General features: G+C 42.4%; 1 protein-coding gene across 4 annotated transcripts in view; it reads left to right on the forward strand.

Annotated features, from left to right (window-relative positions):
* The window catches only part of rbl1 (retinoblastoma-like 1 (p107)), a 38,405-nt gene extending 28,395 nt beyond the window's left edge, over nt 1-10,010 (forward strand). The window contains exons 16-22 of one of the 4 annotated variants that reach the window (XM_023983780.2): nt 2,136-2,326; nt 3,830-4,006; nt 6,520-6,591; nt 6,801-6,891; nt 7,646-7,818; nt 8,304-8,468; nt 9,221-10,010. In XM_023983780.2, coding sequence (XP_023839548.1) covers nt 2,136-2,326; nt 3,830-4,006; nt 6,520-6,591; nt 6,801-6,891; nt 7,646-7,818; nt 8,304-8,468; nt 9,221-9,394 — 1,043 coding nt within the window. In that variant the 3' untranslated portion in view covers nt 9,395-10,010. The remainder of the gene's footprint in view (nt 1-2,135; nt 2,327-3,829; nt 4,007-6,519; nt 6,592-6,800; nt 6,892-7,645; nt 7,819-8,303; nt 8,469-9,220) is intronic. The other 3 variants (XM_023983789.2, XM_023983798.2, XM_070438086.1) reach the window with 3 other exon arrangements.
* Nucleotides 10,011-17,737: the final 7,727 nt, after the last annotated feature.

A 17,737-nucleotide genomic window follows, 5' to 3' on the forward strand; every position in this document is an offset into this window, starting at 1 on the left:
AACATTTTACATTTCAATGGTGTACCAGCTATATTGCAGTGTCTTAAAGGGATAGGTTCATTAAATTAGTTATATTTCTATGATAGAAATGACACCCACCCTGTATTCAAGAGAATTTTGTGTCTCAACCGATGGTAGGCAAAACACAACCTCAGTTGATGTGAAATAGGGTCTATGCTACATTGTTCTCCATATTTTTAAATAGGGAGCCAATTCGATTTTAGCACTTATTTCCATGACTGATCAAAACAAATTTTTCTCATGGCTCTCTTGTTCCTCAGCAGCAGACATGGTGAGCAATATGTTGGAACATTGAATCGCAATAAAATCACAGAATCGCAATACACATAGATTTGTGAAAATCGTATCGGCACCTAAGTATTGTGATTTAATATCGGTCCCAGGCAATTCCCAGCCCTAATGCAAATATGGAAAACAAATGGCTGTTTCCGCATTTTTAGATAATTGATGTTAAGTTGAAAATACTTTTTATTTAAAAAAATTTAAATAATCTTCACCAGAATGTTTTGGACTTCGGGTCTAAAAAGTAACTTTCTGACCACTTCTTCTATGTGCAAACATGTATGGAAAGATTTGTTTAAACCAAAAGGAATGCTGTCAAAAAGTGATTGAATTAACACGTATTTACCCAGCAGTGGAAAAAGTACCCAATTGTCATACTTGAATTAAAGTAACGCTACCTTAATAGAAAATGACTCAAGTGAGTCACCCAGTAAAATACTACTTGAGTAAAAGTCTAAAAGTATTTGGTTTTAAGTATACTTAAGTATCAAAGGGAAAAGTACAAATCATTTAAAATTCCTTATATTAAGTAAACCACACGGTACCATTTTCTAGTTTTTTACTCAAAGCCAAGGACATAATCCAACACTCAGACATCATTTATAAATGAAGCATGTGTGTTTAGTCAGTCCACCAGATCAGAGACAGTAGGGATGACAAGGGATGTTCTCTTGATAAGCGCGTGACAGTTTTCCTGTCCTGCTAAGCATTCAAAGTGTAACGAGTACTTTTGGTTGTCAGGGAAAATGTATGGAGTAAAAAGTACATTTAGTTTCTTTAGGAATGTAGTGAAGCAAAAGTAAATTGTCAAAAATATAAATTGTGAAATACAGATACCCCAAAACTACTTAGTTAAGGAGTACTTTAAAGTATTTTTACTTAAGTATTTTACACCACTGGATTTACCCATACCCATCTCGTGGCTGATGTTTATTTTTTAATTAAGGAGAATGCCTTTAAAAAGCGACGACAAACCCTAAAGGATACCACTACGGTTCTAGAGGATAGTGGTGTCCTCAGATTTATTTTGTCCGTATCTTGTATAACAATCTCTGATAAATGGTCTGCAGACTTCAGCTAACAAATGAATTAATATAGAATGTATTAAGTTATTCTCAGATTGAGTAGCGACTAAAGATCCTGAAGTTAAGTTACCTGAATTTTCAGTAATCTATGGTTACTTTGGACATTTATGGTTTAACTATTTACTATTAATATATATATATATATATATATATATATATATATATATATATATATATATATATATATATATATATATATAGTATTACTTTTTTATATCTGTGTCCATGAGTTTCTATTGGATAGACCATATAGTTCAAGAGAAAATTGCCTAATTAATGGAGAGAAAAAAGCATCTACTCAACAATGGTATTATTTTCAAGTAACTGCAACTATTGACTTTTTTCACAACTGCTACCAATTTGTCACCAAAACATTTACAGAGATATTGACACGGTAAAATAAGTGTGTAAAAGATTACATCTATTTAATGCTGACACCCCCACCAATGGTGTTCACTGAGTTGATGGTTTATATTTAGGCCACACAGAGGGCCAGAGAGAATTACAGACCCCTGTGATAAGTACACAAAAAGGCCACTAGATGTCATTTTATACAATTATTCAAATTTGAAAGCGAGCAAAATTCTGGTAGTTTACTGCTGAAATCAGTTTCCAGTAATATACCCTCCCTTTGCAACTCTACACGTAACCCACTTTTGGTAATTTTATCGATATGAAATTGTGCAACGCCTCCACAAGCCAATCGTCCCCCCTGTTCTGAGTACAATGTGCCTATGTGATCCCCAGGTATAAAGAATGATCTGGGAGGCATCACACTGATCCAGGTGCAGACCAGAGGGGAGCCCGGCAGTCCCATTACAGCCCAGGTCCTCTTGACAGCCTCCCCCAGCCGGCCCATTCCGGCACCCCAGGCCCAGCCAGACCCCCAACAGAGCCGGCCCCGACGCACCGGCTCCTTGGCCCTCTTCTTCAGGAAGGTGAAACAGAGGACACACAGGCTGCGTCACAAAGGCACCCTATTCCCTATATCAGTGGTTCACAAACCTGTCCTTGGGTACCCCCAGCTGTTCCACGTATCTATCCCAGAGAACAGCACACAGTCATTATCCTCAGGGGGCCTTTATTTTTACATGCAACACAAATGATGAATAATGATAAAATAAATGTTTCACTCTTGGAGCTGTTTCCTTGGTGCGTTGAAAATCTTCAGCCAGCTGAGACACATTCCCTCTCTCTCGCCCCCTCTCGCCCGCCCCCCTCGCACTCGCCTACTCGCCTGCCCGTCCCCCCTCGCACTTGCCCGCCCCCCTTCGCTCTCACGCTCTCTCGCGCTCACTCTCTCTCTCCGCCCCGCTCTCGCTCTCCTCGCCCCGCTCTCTCTCTCTCGCCCCGCTCTCTCTCTCTCCCCCCTCTCTCTCTCTCGCCCCGCTCTCTCCCTCTCGCCCGCTCTCTCTCTCTCTCCCCCCGCTCTCTCTCTCTCGCCTCGCTCTCTCTCCCCCGCTCGCTCTCTCTCTCGCCCCGCTCGCTCTCTCTCTCGCCCCCGCTCGCTCTCTCTCTCGCCCCCGCTCGCTCTCTCTCGCCCCCGCTCGCTCTCTCTCTCCCCCCGCTCGCTCTCCTCTCGCCCGCGCTCGCTCTCTCTCTCGCCCCCCGCGCGCTCTCTCTCTCGCCCCCCGCTCGCCTCTCTCTCGCCCCCCTCCTCTCTCTCTCTCCCCCCGCTCGCTCTCTCTCTCGCGCCCCGCTCGCTCCTCTCTCGCCCCCGCTCGCTCTCTCTCTCCCCCGCTCGCTCTCTCTCTCGCCCCCGCATCGCTCTCTCTCGCCCCCGCTCTCTCTCGCTCTCTCTCTCTCTCGCGCTCTCTCTCGCCCCGCTCCGCCTCTCGCGCTCTCTCTCCCCCCTCGCGCTCTCTTCGCCCCCGCTCCGCTCTCTCTCGCCCCCGCTCGCTCTCTCTCTCGCCCCCGCGCTCTCTCTCTCGCCCCCGCTCGCTCTCTCTCTCGCCCCCGCGCGCTCTCTCTCCCCCTTCTCCCCGCTCGCTCTCTCTCTCCCCCGCTCGCTCTCTCTCTCTCCCCCGCTCGCTCTCTCTCTCCCCCCGCCTCCCTCTCTCTCTCCGCCCTCGCTCTCTCTCTCCCCCGCTCGCTCTCTCCTCTCGCCCCCGCTCGCTCCTCTCTCGCCCCGCCGCTCTCTCTCCCCCCTTGCACTCGCTCCCCCCTCTCACCCGCGCTCGCTCTCTCGCCCGCCCCCTCGCCCTCGCTCTCTCTCGCTCTCTCTCGCGCTCGCTCTCTCTCCCCCCCTCTCTCTCGCCCCGCTCTCTCTCGCCCCCCTCTCTCTCGCCCCGCTCTCTCTCTCCCCCGCTCTCTCTCGCCCCCCTGCGCTCGCTCTCTCTCGCCCCCCCTCGGCGCTCCCTCTCCGCCCCCTCGCACTCGCTCTCTCTCGCCCCCCCCTCCGCTCGCTCTCCTCTCTCTCGCCCCCCCCGTGCTCTCTGTAGGTGTACCACCTGGCCAGTGTGCGGCTGAGAGACCTGTGCGTGAGGCTGGACATCTCGGCAGAGCTGCGGGGCAAGATCTGGACTTGCTTTGAGCACTCCATCGTCCAGTGTCCGGAGCTGATGAAAGACAGACACCTGGACCAGCTCCTCCTTTGCGCCATCTACATAATCTCTAAGGTACTAAAGCACTGAGAAGAAAGATTTGTTTATTTTTGGTTGTTTTACCTTCTTCTGTTGAATGCATTGATTCAGCCTCTTGAGAGCAACTGCTAAATGGCTTTCTACGCGGCTGTGTTTCTGGATTCACTGAATGAGTTGAGTGATGTTCTGTTGGTCTTGAACAGAGGGATTGACACATTGATAATGACTTGATTATTTCTGTGTCATACAGGGTACCTAGTACTTAGTGTGGTACTTTCTTGTTTTTATTTCTTATGTGGGCCATAATAAAATGATTTATTATTCTTTCTTTTTCAATTCACAGGAAAATTGTTACTTACATTCCCTTTATATTCAAATTTGACAAATGCATTCCCTTGTTTCTTAATATAGAATATCTAATACTTTCTGCACCATCAAGAAATCTGACTGAAAACATTTGTAATGAGTTCTTTGGATTCATTATTTTATTGAAGAACTGCAGGTGTTTGTGGGTTTAAAACACTTTTGAATACAGTGGATTTTTGGGGTTCTGTATACAATACTACGGCGTCCTAGTAGTACTGCCTCTTTTTGGAACCCTCGCTGATCCAAGGTTAGAGGTCATCGTTTGGGCAACAGTTGGTCTAGCAGTCACCACCAATGCCGACAGCACATATGTCTGTTCTCGAATCTCAGCCCCACTGCTCTTCCTATCTGTCTGTTGAATCAAACATACAAAAGAGTGATCATTTCCAGACCGGCCCGGGTCCCTTGGTGCATCACACCATGGATCGCTTGACGTAGCCGGCGGCTAGGTCAGTGCCCTTGAGCCGGGACTTGGTGGAGTCGTAGACTCCCGGTCTGGAGCTCTTGGAGGACGGCTTGGCACAGATCTTGCGGCGTTTCTCTAGGCTGTAATAACTATACCTCAGGAGGAATCTGCTAGATTGTCTTGTTAAAACTGGTGTTTTATGTTCCCTAGTCACCAGAATGTTTAAATGTAATGTATTGATTAGTTGTGACATGGCTGGCTCAGACATGGCATTAGAATGGCATTCTAATTTAATGGTGCACATTTAACAAATCTGATCTAACACAGTGGATATTCGTCAAGTCCGTCAGGATTTATGTATTGTAACAGGCCTTCCGTGTGGTTACTTAAGTCCGATTTTGATATATTTGGCTGTTTTCACTTCATAACAATTTTAGAAGTGACTGCTAAATGCTAACTCCCATTCTTATAAGCTGGTTAGCATAGCTCGCATACTGAATTCGGTGGTGGTAGTTAGTTGTTGTTTTTAACTGTAATGCAGTTGATTGGTAACGATGACATGAACATGTGTTGGGGTTGACATCCATACAAAAAGCATTATACTGCGATTTAAAAAAGATATATATATTTTTGCCTCAACAGTTTGAAATACACAAACAATAGCGTAAATGTAGGTAGATTTTGCCAGGGGGCAATGAGGAGACTCTGGATCTTTCCCCATGGCCCTTTCCCCCACGTGTTTCCATGGCAATTCCATTGTTTTGGTCGAGTTCGATTGACCTCTATGGCACATTGATCTATGGCACATTTCCTTGAGGGGAAACTGTAATCTGACAATTGACACAATAATACAATGTGTGTGTCCATCCTACTGCGATAAATGCCATACTCCGGATGGCCCATATCATAAAGAAGCTTCCAAATCATCACTTTATCTTACTGACTCAATGTGACCTTCAGCAGAATTGACTCATTTTCACTGTAGAATATTATTCTGACTGCATATTCAGCATATAAGTCCTCCCAATATTCGAGGGCTATTTTTCCCCCCCCCCAATCTTATTAAATCCATTGAATGCGCTGCTTGGTTCATAGAACTGTAGTTACGTGAGTAACCTCTGATATCCATTATTGACAGTTGTGACAGACAGAGTGTGTAATTAAAAAAATTATTGGCTCTAACTTTTGAACAGTTGTAGCTATCAGCTATTATGATCCCATTCCTGGATGCTAAGACTCAGGGAACACGTGTCTACACGTGACACCCACAAACCGCGTAGGACACAATCTCGTTTGGAAGCAATGCAGATCTAATTTTCTACACGCATCCACACACTTACTACCAGATGATCCCAATACCTTTCCGATGAATTTCAGTCACTACAAACAAATCCTTCCTATTGAAATTTGGCCTGTCTTTGTGTTATGTTGTGCATTAATTGAGGTAATGGCAGTAAGGCGAAGTTTTTTCTTCTTACACATTTGTTTCTGATAGCCCTAGGTGTCCTTCAATAGATAATCAAATAGTAATGACATGGGCCATCAAGCTATCTTAAAACAATTATGTGTTAGGGTAGTAGATATAGAGAGAACACACAGACTTTTGTTTTGTTTTTGGATTTTAAGAAAGCCAGAGGAACAAGGCCATGTCTTGCCGGTCCCTGGCACAAACACGTTTTAACGCTGTCATAAAGCATACAGACATTGAACATTTATTTTCTCATCTGAGTGATGGTTGCTTGGATTCCTATTAATAGTATACATATGAATGTTGTAGATTACGAAAGAAGGCCACACATTCCAGGACATCATGAAATGTTACCGCAGTCAACCACAAGCCAGCAGTCATGTAAGTAACCCACGTGCCCGATTTTTCTGAATTCTTCAGTACTTTATTTCAAGATCTTCTCAAACACTTCTGCGGTGTATAGTCAGAAAACAGATTTTAATATAGACCACTAATATTATATTACATATATAGAATTTGTGCCTGTCGTGAAGTAAAAATGTATTTGAGTGATGTGTTCCTTATGGCTCTTGTTTATGCTCACTCCACAGGTCTACCGCAGTGTCCTCATCCGGCCCAGCAGCACCAGAGAACAGCCCTCAGACGAGAACATGGAAGTGGACCCAACCTCTGGTGGAAAATGTAAGACAGCACGCCCCCAAATAGCCTTTCTATCTGCAGCTTTCCACTACTGGAGTATAGCCAGGTGGTTCAGATAGTTATTTCCAGACCACTAAAAGATACCTCGGCCCTGAGAAAGACTCTGGAAATGAATCCGACTGAATGTAACCTGAATGCATGTCCAGCTGTTTAAAAATGTTGGTTTCATATGGTTTGTTTCTAGCACAGAAATTATGAAAAAAAAACATTTTTTAATTATATATAGAGAAATATATATATTGATACTGTAAGAATATTTTGAAGATAAATACGCAACGCAGAGGACGAGAGGTCAATAGAGTACTAACGATCAATGGAAATAGTGTTTTTTTCTGTAATATCAATGGGGTCAGAGACATAGGAGGAATTTCAGTCTGGGACTCATAGCTACATGACAAGTTCTCATTGGTCAAAATTGTTTATACATTGAACCTGAAATAGGATACTTGTTATTTGGCCATTGGCCCAGTTTTATTGCAAGGAATTCTAGTTAGTCAACCGGCTGGGTTATAAAACTACATCCTGTCCTTTTGTTCTGTGGAGAGAATCACTGAGGACAGGGAAGAAATGACCACCTACTTCCAAGCATGATTTGTCCTCTTTGAGTAAACCTGTTTTCCTCCCCCTGATTTGCTTTGGGGTCTGTGTTATTGAAGAATAACATCAACTGCTAACAATACGGTAGGCAGACTCTTTGGTGATATGAGTATCCATTACTGAACAATGCACCCACCAGCCTTAATTTCAGCTGCTGACAAAGCCGACCAGAGCAGCAGAGAGGATGCTCTTGTCCAAGGCGAGGAGCGCGGCGACCTCATCCAGTTCTACAACTCCGTCTATGTGCTGAAGATTAAGGGCTTTGCCCTCCGATACGCCGCCCCCAGCATGGACAACAGGGTATGGAATGAGGTCTGATACCAACAGGCTCGGAGACCATTTCTATCTACAATCAATCTGAACTGGTCTGATCACCTGCACTGACTCTCCGCACCTTGGCACACATGCACTCACATACATTCATGCTACACACAAATCACAACTGCTGATACCAGACTCTTCTGTACTATTGCTAATACTGCACAATTTAAACAATTGCCCCCTAATCCCCCCTTCCCTGATACCCTGTGTAAATATTTTACTATAAATTGTGCTTTTTTATATTCTACTGTGCCATTTACTTTCTATTCGTATTATATTTTATTATTTCTTATTGTTGCATTGTCGAAGGAACCTGCAAGTTAGCATTTTGTTGGACAGTATATACCATATGACTAATTAAACTTTAACCATGGGCATACTTCTGTCCTGACACCAGTTCACTGTCAGTATCTGGTCAGAAGTTTGAGGTTTGTAAGCTAGTTGTCTGTAGTTAGTTGTTCCCTCTTATTTTCCAGATGGAGGCCCCTCCTCTGTCCCCGTTCCCCTCGATGAGAGCCCAGCCCCTGTCCCCCCGCCGCATCTCCCAGAGACACTCGATCTACGTGTCCCCACACAAGAACGGCTCCTGTCTCACCCCCAACTCTGCCTACACCTACAAGATCAACGGCAGCCCCTCCAAAGTATGTTCCCACCCTTATGCATGTGTGTTTGTATTTTGAAGAGGCAGTACAGAAGTTTAGATGCACATTTTTTACATCAAATTGTGTTGTCTGTATGGTTCATATACACATGCTTTAACATAAATCAATGTATTAACTCATGAATCAACATTATCCATAGTTTAAGGCAGACAATATGCTTTGCACATAAGTGTGGGGAGGTGTGGTCCTTTCTTTCCAATGAGGTAATTTATGGACAATATTTCAGTCCATTTACCTTGATGTTTCTCAAACCTCTCCTCAGGGAGCCCCAGGCGTTTCACAATTTTGCTGAACTAGCACATCTGATTGAAGTAGTCAAGGGCTTGATGATTAGTTGATCAGGACTGGCCTGTTATCTCTGGAATAATTCAAATATATTCAATGGCCAGGTGTACGCTAGAAGAGGCAGATTTTTTAAACATTTATTTAACTAGGCAAGTCAGTTAAGAACAAATTATTATTTACATTGACTGCCAAACCCGGACGAGGCTGGGCCAATTTTTCGCTGCCCTATGGGACTCCCAATCACGGCCGGATGTGATACAGCCTGGATTCGAACCAGGGACTGTCGTGACACCTCTTGCACTGAGATGAAGTGCCTTAGACTGCTGCACCACTCAGGATTTAGGGGACCCCTTTTGGCTCAGGGGCCCTCCCAGGGGCCAAGGTTCCTTTACTTCCTGTCTGTATGTTAATGTTAGCTCACCTGTGCTTTACCCCTCCTTCTGCAGGAACTGACTGACATCAACCGGATGATCCGACAGGGCGGGGTGAGCAGGAAAAGGGCCTTTTCCATGGAAGGCGACTACTTGGGCGAGTCCCCCACCAAACGGGTGTGTCCCGAGAGTGAGGATGTGCTGCTCAAACGGCTGCAGGACGTGGTTAGCGAGAGAGCCCACCACTGAGAACCCCACCCTGAAACTCAATCTCCTTTTAAGAACCCCACATTCCAGTGCCAACAACTCATTAATGTCTTCTGCAAGTGCTTACCCTACTTACAGCTTGAGTCTATCTTTTTCTGGTCATTTCTTTGTCTTCAGATGTGATTTCAAAGTGAAGGACAAAGGTTGGTGATGAACCAAAACCTGCGTTGCTTTTAAATTGTTCATGGCCTTCAAGACTGTGACAAAAATAGGCTTTTGCTGCTGAATTTGTATATCATAAATGATCCTTTGGCCCTCTATTGCATTGTAAAGTATGTAGGCGGTATCATAGCAGAAAGGGCTAGTTTCTATATGAAATATGGCAGTTGACTTTTATTTCCTTCATGCTGCTAATTAAGGCAGCATTTGTGTAGTATCTACACTTTTTATTTGGTCTTATTTTAAGGGAAATTTCTGAGTTATGATCAGTGGTGCTATTTTTGATAAAATATAAATAGTTTTTAATCTTAACTCAACCGCAACATCTTACAGTGAGTCTAAACATCAACTCCATACCAACATGTCTGGTATTGCACAATTACTTGCTTGATCCTTGATGTAGTAGGTGCTCAAATTTGATGGGTTTCTTATCAGGAGTTAAAAATCCAAAGGTTACAACAACCGCATTTAGTAAATGAGCCTCATTATGTCATACAGTGCATTTGGAAAGTATTCAGACCCCTTGACTTTTTCCATGTTTTGTTACGTTAAAGCCTTATTCTTAAATTTATATTTTCCTCAACCTATAATGACAAAGCAAAAACAGGTTCTTAGAAATGTTTGCAAATGTATTAAAAAATAAAAAACGATCACATTTAAATAAGTATTCAGACCCTTTTACTCAGTACTTTGTTGAAGCACCTTTTGCAACGATTACAACCTCAACTCTTCTTGGGTATGACGCTACATTCTCTGCAGATCCTCTCAAGCTCTGTCAGGTTGGGTGGGGAGCGTCGCTGCACATCTATTTTCAGGTCTCCAGAGATGTTTGATCGGTTTCTAGTCCGGGCCCTGGCTGGACCACTCAAGGACACCCAGAGACTTGTCCCGAAGCCAAGTCTTGGCTGTGTGCTTAGGGTTGTTATCCTGTTGGAAGGTGAACCTTTGCCCCAGTCTGATGTCCTGAGGGCTCTGGAGCAGGTTTTCATCAAGGATCTCTGTACTTTGCTCCGTTCATCTTTCCCTCGATCCTGACTTCTCCCAGTCCATGCCGCTGAAGAACATCCCCACAGGATGATGCTGCCACCACCATGCTTCAACCTAGGGATGGTGCCAGGTTTCCTCCAGACGTGACGCTTGGCATTCAGGCCAAAGAGTTCAATCTTGGTTTCATCAGACCAGAGCATCTTGTTTCTCATGGTCTGAGAGTCCTTTAGGTGCCTTTTTGGCTAAATTCAAGCAGGCTGTCGTGCCTTTTACTGAGGGGTGACTTCCGTCTGGCCACTCTACCATAAAGACCTGATTGGTGGAGTGCTGCAGAGATGGTTGTCCTTCTGGAAGGTTCTACCATCTCCACAGTTACTCTGACAGGGCTCCAGAGTTTCCCTATCGGGCTGTTGGTCACTTCTCTGACCAAGGCCCTTCTCCCCTTATTGCTCAGTTTGGCCGGGCAATTGCCTTCTAGGAAGAGTCTTGGTGGTTCCAAACTTCTTCCATTTAAGAATGGAGGCCACTGTGTTCTTGAGGACCTTCAATGCTGCAGAAATATTTTGTTGCCCTTCTCCAGATCTGTGCCCTGACTCAATCCTGTTTAGGAGCTCTACGGACAATTCCTTCGACCTCATGGGTTGGTTTTTGCTCTGGCATGCACTGTCAACTGTGGGACCTTCATTTAGACAGGTGTGTGCCTTTCCAAATCAATTTACCACAGGTGGACTCCAGTCAAGTTGTAGAAACATCAAGGATGATCAATGGAAACAGGATGCACCTGAGGCCAATTTCGAGTGTCATAGCAAAGGGACTGAATGCTTGTGTAAGTAAGGTATGTTTTTTATACATTTGCACAAAAAATGCTAAACCCGTTTTGGCTTTGTCGTGGAGTATTGTGTAGATTTATTATTCTTTTTTTAATCCATTTTAGATTAAGGCTGTAACAAAATGTGGAAAAAGTCAATGGGTCTGAATACTTTCCGAATGCACCATATGTGCCCGCATTGTCTTTTGTGTTAAATATTATGTTGAAGTAATCTTTTGTAATGATGTGACACTGTCAAACTTTATCAGTGTTTTATGAAATTAGTGTTTTACTGGTGATGATGATTGGTCACATATTAATGATATTTTCCTAACTATTGTATTAGCACTGTTGTACAATAAAAGGTTGACATCAGTTTCCTTTTTATTTTCACCAAAAGGCTCCGAGCCAAATGTACGTTCATGATTACATTGTCAATAGATAATACATCTGCTTATTCTCATTTACTCAGAATATTTATTAGGCTATTATGCTCATAACTGACCATGCCTTGGCAAGTTGATGTCCTCATAGGATAGTATAACTGATCACAATATATTTTGTGAAGCGATTGTATCACTGTCTGTGTAGTCTGTGGTGTCTTTGGCAAGTAAAAAATAGATTAACACAATCAACTGATCACAGAATCTACTACTTTGCAACAAATCCTGTTAGATTTTGCTCCATGCCACATTGTAGAAGTCTTTTGAAGTACTACTATGTATCATGTTCCTGCATTGTGCATACAGTACCAGTCAAAAGTTTGGACACACCTACTCATTCCAGGGTTTTTCTTTACCGTTTTCTACATTGTAGAATAATAGTGAAGACAAACTATGAAATATCACATGTGGTATCATGTCATTAACAAAAGTGTTAAACAAATAAAAAATTTGAGATTCTTCAGTGGCCACCCTTTGCCTTGATGACAGCTTTGCACACTCTTGGCATTCTGTCAACCGGCTTCATGAGGTAGTCACTTGGAATGCATTTGTTAAAAGTTAATTTGTGGAATTTCTTTCCTTAAAACTTCTTACGGCTGAAATCCCGTTAACGGGATCGATTTGACAACAGCCAGTGAAAGTGCAGGGCGTCAAATTCAAACAGAAATCTCATAATTAAAATTCCTCAAACATACAAGTATTATACACCATTTTAAAGATACTTGTTGTTAATCCCACCACAGTGTCCGATTTCAAAAAGGCTTTATGACGAAAGCATACTAAACGATTATGTTAGGTCAGCGCCAAGTCACAGAAAAACACAGCCATTTTTCCAGCCAACGAGAGGAGTCACAAAAGGAGGAATAGAGAAAATTAATCACTATCCTTTGATGATCTTCATCAGATGACACTCACAGGACTTCATGTTACACAATACATGTATGTTTTGTTTGATAAAGTTCATATTTATATCCAAAAATCTTAGTTTACATTGGTGCGTTATGTTCAGTAATGTTTTGCTTCCAAAACATCTGGTGATTTTGCAGAGAGCCACATCAATTTACAGAAATACTCATCATAAATGTTGATGAAAGTACAAGTGTTATGCATGGAATTAAAGATATACTTCTCCTTAAACCCTTTACAATGAAGATCTGTGAAGTTATTTGGATTTTTACGAATTGTCTTTGAAAGACCGGGTACTGAAAAAGGGACATTTCTTTTTGGGCTGAGGTTATATCCTCAGTAAAATGAGTCCTATATTTTGACATAATCTGAAAGGCTGCCCCTAAAAAGCAACTAATTCCTTTGAAAACGGCCTGTGGCATCGATATGAGTCAAACATGTATTCTATTGTCAAAATTGACTACAATGGATTTTTTTTAAATGAATATTTTTGGTCATAAAGTCAGAGATTGGAACCTCAGTGCGTCACAACGAGTAAATGAAGGTTTGGATTACAATTATGTCAACAAATCATGCCCCCTTTTGCCAAGCTCCACGTGCAAATCGCCCCTCTACCCACGTTGCTTCACTTCATTGAAATGGGCTCCATTGTTTCATCACCCCTAAAGCATTAAAAGGATCAAGGGCCCTATACGGATTGACCTTGCCTCCACAGCCAAAGTATTTATATGCGCGAACACGTTCGATTGGAGAACCATCAAATGAGTGAACATGTAGTTCATCTGAAACATTCTTACGAGAGTTTGAAAACAACATTTAGTTTTTCCTGTATTGAGCACAAGTTTTAAATCAGCAAGGGATTCCTGCATAGCTATAAAATCGGACTAGTTTTGACAGCCTGGGCCTCTCAACAATTTGAAATGGCATCATGTCCTTTGCAATGTAATATGAAAAGGCTGCAGTGAGGTCTTGAGAATTTTTTGGTGTGGGTGCATAAATGCCTCCTTTTTTAAATGCTTGATCGAGTGTCTGTGTCACAACTGTAGATGAGGAGGGACCAGTAGCATCACTGGGTTTGCCTGCTGCACTTCCACTCTGTAAACAAGGGAATAGCAAATGTATTACTGTTGTTACATTATAAGTATTATTATTATTCACTCACACACAGTCTATCTTCTGTGTTGCATTTGAGTATATGCAATGACCCCATGAACAATTTACATAAATACAAATTAGTCTTAAGAAGACAGTGATAGTAATTGCAATGAACCCAACAATTGACATAAATACAGGAGTCTTGTATAGGAGTCTATAGTGTTTCTCCTTTTAACACCAAGTCGACGTCTGACAGATTTTAAATTAACAAAATATGTTGGTTGGGTGACTAAACTACATAACGTGTTATCTTGTGCAATGGGCGAATAGTCTACAGACACACAACGTATACAGCAGTAGAACAATGTGTAGTGTTTTTACAAGAGTATGTAACACTGAAAGCTTCCGTTTACATTATTGACAAGCTATTAGCAAGTTAGACAGACAATCCAATGACATTTTCCCCCATTCCGTGCTGCACCTGCGTCAGACTGTTGCTAACTTTGGTTGATGCTGGACAGTATTTACCGTGAGTTTTTCAATCCGTGGTAATCAAAAACGGTTTTAATGATAATTCAAATTTGAAACGGTAATACTAATCGACGGAAATTTTATCGTGAAACCGGTAACCGTTTCATCCCTACATAATAGTATCCGCATATAGATGAGGTTTACAATTTTTAACAGATTGACCAATGGTGTTTATATATTGTAAATAGTGAAGAGAATAGGTCCCAAAATCGACCCCTGTGGCACACCTTTATGTACTTCAAGAAATTCAGATTTAACCCCATCAACCACGATGGACAGAGTTCTGTCACTAAGATAATCATGAATAGGCGTCAGAGCTCAGGCCTATCGTGGTCAACTTATTCAATAAAATAGCACGATCAACAGTATCAAAAGCATTTGACAGGTCCACAAACAAAGCGGCACATTTAATTTTAGTGTCTAAAGTGTTGACAAGATCATTCAAAACGAAAGTGGTTGCTGTAATAGTGCTATGCCCAGGCCTAAACCCTGATTGGTTTACATTCAAAATACATTTCTCAGATAAAAAATAGCAAAGTTGTACATTTACCAAGAATTCAAGAATCTTCGCTAGACAAGAAAGCCTTGAAATGGGGCGATAATTATTAAGATCACTACTATCCCCGCCCTTATGGCGTGGCAGCACAAGAGCTGATTTACATACTTTTGGAATATTTCCTAATAACGATGTCAAATAAAAAAAAATGGGTTATTGAGCCAACAATGATGGGCGCTGCACACTTTAGTAGACCGGGATCCAATTGGTCGACCCCTGTGGATTTTTGGTTGTCTATTGCTAGCAAAGCATCCGGGACTTTTCCCCCCTGTAAATAGCCTAAAAGAAAAGCTTTGACTATCATTTATCTGATCATTTAGCAAGTTTCCTCAGTCAGCAACCAGCCTAATATCATTGTGCATACGCTTAGAAGTTCTTAAAAAGAGAGAGCCCGCTGAAATAAAATGGTGATTAAATGCATTAATGATAGTATATTTTTCCGTAATGAGGCCAGTGTCTGAATTAATTTGTTTTGGCAGAGAGGAGGAAGTAGAACCCTTCAGGGATTTGATAGTTTTCCAGAATTTAGCCGTGTTCCCATTACAATCCGAAAGAGCAGTTGCATAATAATCAGATTTTGCCTTTCTAATTTGTCTTACACAATGATTCTTCAGTTTCTTAAAAGCTTGCCAGTCCGGAGCTAAGCCTGTGTTCCTGGCCTTGACCCAAGCATCATCTCTTTTATGAATGACTTCTAATAATTCCAGACTGTACCAGGCATTCGATCTACCTTTAACCGGTACATTTTTTAAAGGGATCATGATTATCCACAATAGTATTGAAGACATCTGCAAAAAGGCTCAAAGCTAAGTCAGGTTCAGTGATAGCTGAAATGCAATCAAGGTCAATAAACTAAAAAAGACTCTTCACTGAATTTTTTTTATTTTTAAGTTCCTCTTTATGATAACATAAGGCTTAGATTTTTGTATTCTCAAATCTCTAACACAAACAACTGGGAAATGGTCACGAATGTCTTGGGCGAAGTACCAGTAGTAGCATATTTCTCTGGTGTATTTGTTAAGATAAGATCACTTAGAGTTGACTTTGAAGGGTCTTTAGGGTTGGGCCATGTAGGCTTAGTCACCAGTTGGGTTAGGTTTAGACAGTGCTTAATTTGTAACTCGGGAGGTGCCGGGGAAAATAAAAAGTGAGAGTGAGAGTGGGGAGCTCTGAGGTACTGGAATGCATGAGAAAAAAATCACCTTTATAAAAAAGCATTGCATGCATACCATCACATTTGCGTAGTGGCATAGAGAAGTAGAGTAGAGGCACTTACAGAAGTTGCACACATGAGAAATTTTTTTTTGTGGCCTAGTGTCGGGGAAATGTTGGGCCTTTTATGAACGCATTTCATGCAATTCTACATGACTGCCGAGTTTAAAACAACTGGGAATTAGGAGCTGGGAAATCTCTGACTTTAGTGTGTCCAAGACAGCTTTTTTTTTCGACTGGGAAGAATTTGTTTTGAACGGTCATCCAACTCGGAATTCGAAGCGGGGAACTCTGGCCTCTTTTTAGAGCTCCGACCTGAAGATCATTTTTGAATTCCCAGTTGTCTTGAAAGCACCATAATACAGCACAAATTATTGAAATGACAGGCTACTTTGACACTGACAAACTGAGAATCTGAGATCAATGTCAACGAGCTTGTCTTGAATCCATCAATAACCTAGGCCTAGGTGTGTGGAGACATATTGTATTCTACGATATGAGGAGGGAATTATAGTCCTAAAAATGCTTTCACTGACTCACCCAATGATGCACAGCTCACTTGTTGGTGAGGATGCCCTCGTGCCAAAATGAGCTCAAAATGAGCAAATGCCAAAAGCCTCTCTGCTTCTCTCTCTCGTTTTACTTTGTAAAACGATATTTGTAAGTTGATCAAATATTTTGGTGGCCTACAGCTTTCCAGCCTGTGCGTTCCTGCAATTAAACTATTTTAAATATTTTTTTATAACAAAATGCAATTTACCACTTGGCTGTCTATTGTTTCACCCGGTCACAGGCCCTCCCAGTTAACACCACCTCATAAGATGAAGTACATTGTTTATGAGGATTGCCTGCTGCACTTGTTCGAGAGATGTCCAGTTTGCAGCCGAACATGCAACATAGAGAAGACCAGCAACGGGACCCCCAGCATCAGGCAAACATGCCCTTGCTGTGAGCATTCCTATAAATGGAACAGAGAGGACACTTGAATCAGGTTGGTGACATTTGACCAGATCAAAGGTCAAAACAGTTTTGAGTTTTGTCCCAATTCACCTTCATAACCTAGGCTGGTGGACCCAGCCTGATCTCTGTGCTTACCATTCTATTTCACTTCACATATCATGATATCTGAAGTGAAATAGAAAGATGAATACACTGATCATGTTGGTTCCACCATGCTAATCATAACCACCATTAAAACGTAATCAGTGCTCTGTGTACGTTTGTGGGTGACCGACCAGTATCTTTGGGGCCAGGAGCTGGTCTACGCTGCCATGGGAGGCTGGCAAAGACCCTACCTCCAGTCTCACCTTTTGCCTGCTCACCAATTGTCATTGATGGGGAGACCAGACTTAGGTAGGTTTAGTCTGACCTGTTGGGCGTGGTTCTGGCAGATGGTTGTGTCTTGGTGGTAGCAAGGACACACCCAAGAAACACTCACATCAAACCACACCCCCAAGCCAACTCACATTTGGCTTCTGTCATGGCCACCAGAATTTCTTGAGGAGCAAGCCAAAAAATGAGGCCACTACCTAGTAAAAATCGGACTTTTAAAAGTTAATATTTGATTCTACTCATATCCAAATAATTTTGTTAACTCGTCCTATACTCATATTCGTGGCCTAAGCATA

Source organism: Salvelinus sp. IW2-2015, linkage group LG1 (assembly GCF_002910315.2).
Source record: "Salvelinus sp. IW2-2015 linkage group LG1, ASM291031v2, whole genome shotgun sequence".
NCBI classification, from domain to species: domain Eukaryota; kingdom Metazoa; phylum Chordata; class Actinopteri; order Salmoniformes; family Salmonidae; genus Salvelinus; species Salvelinus sp. IW2-2015.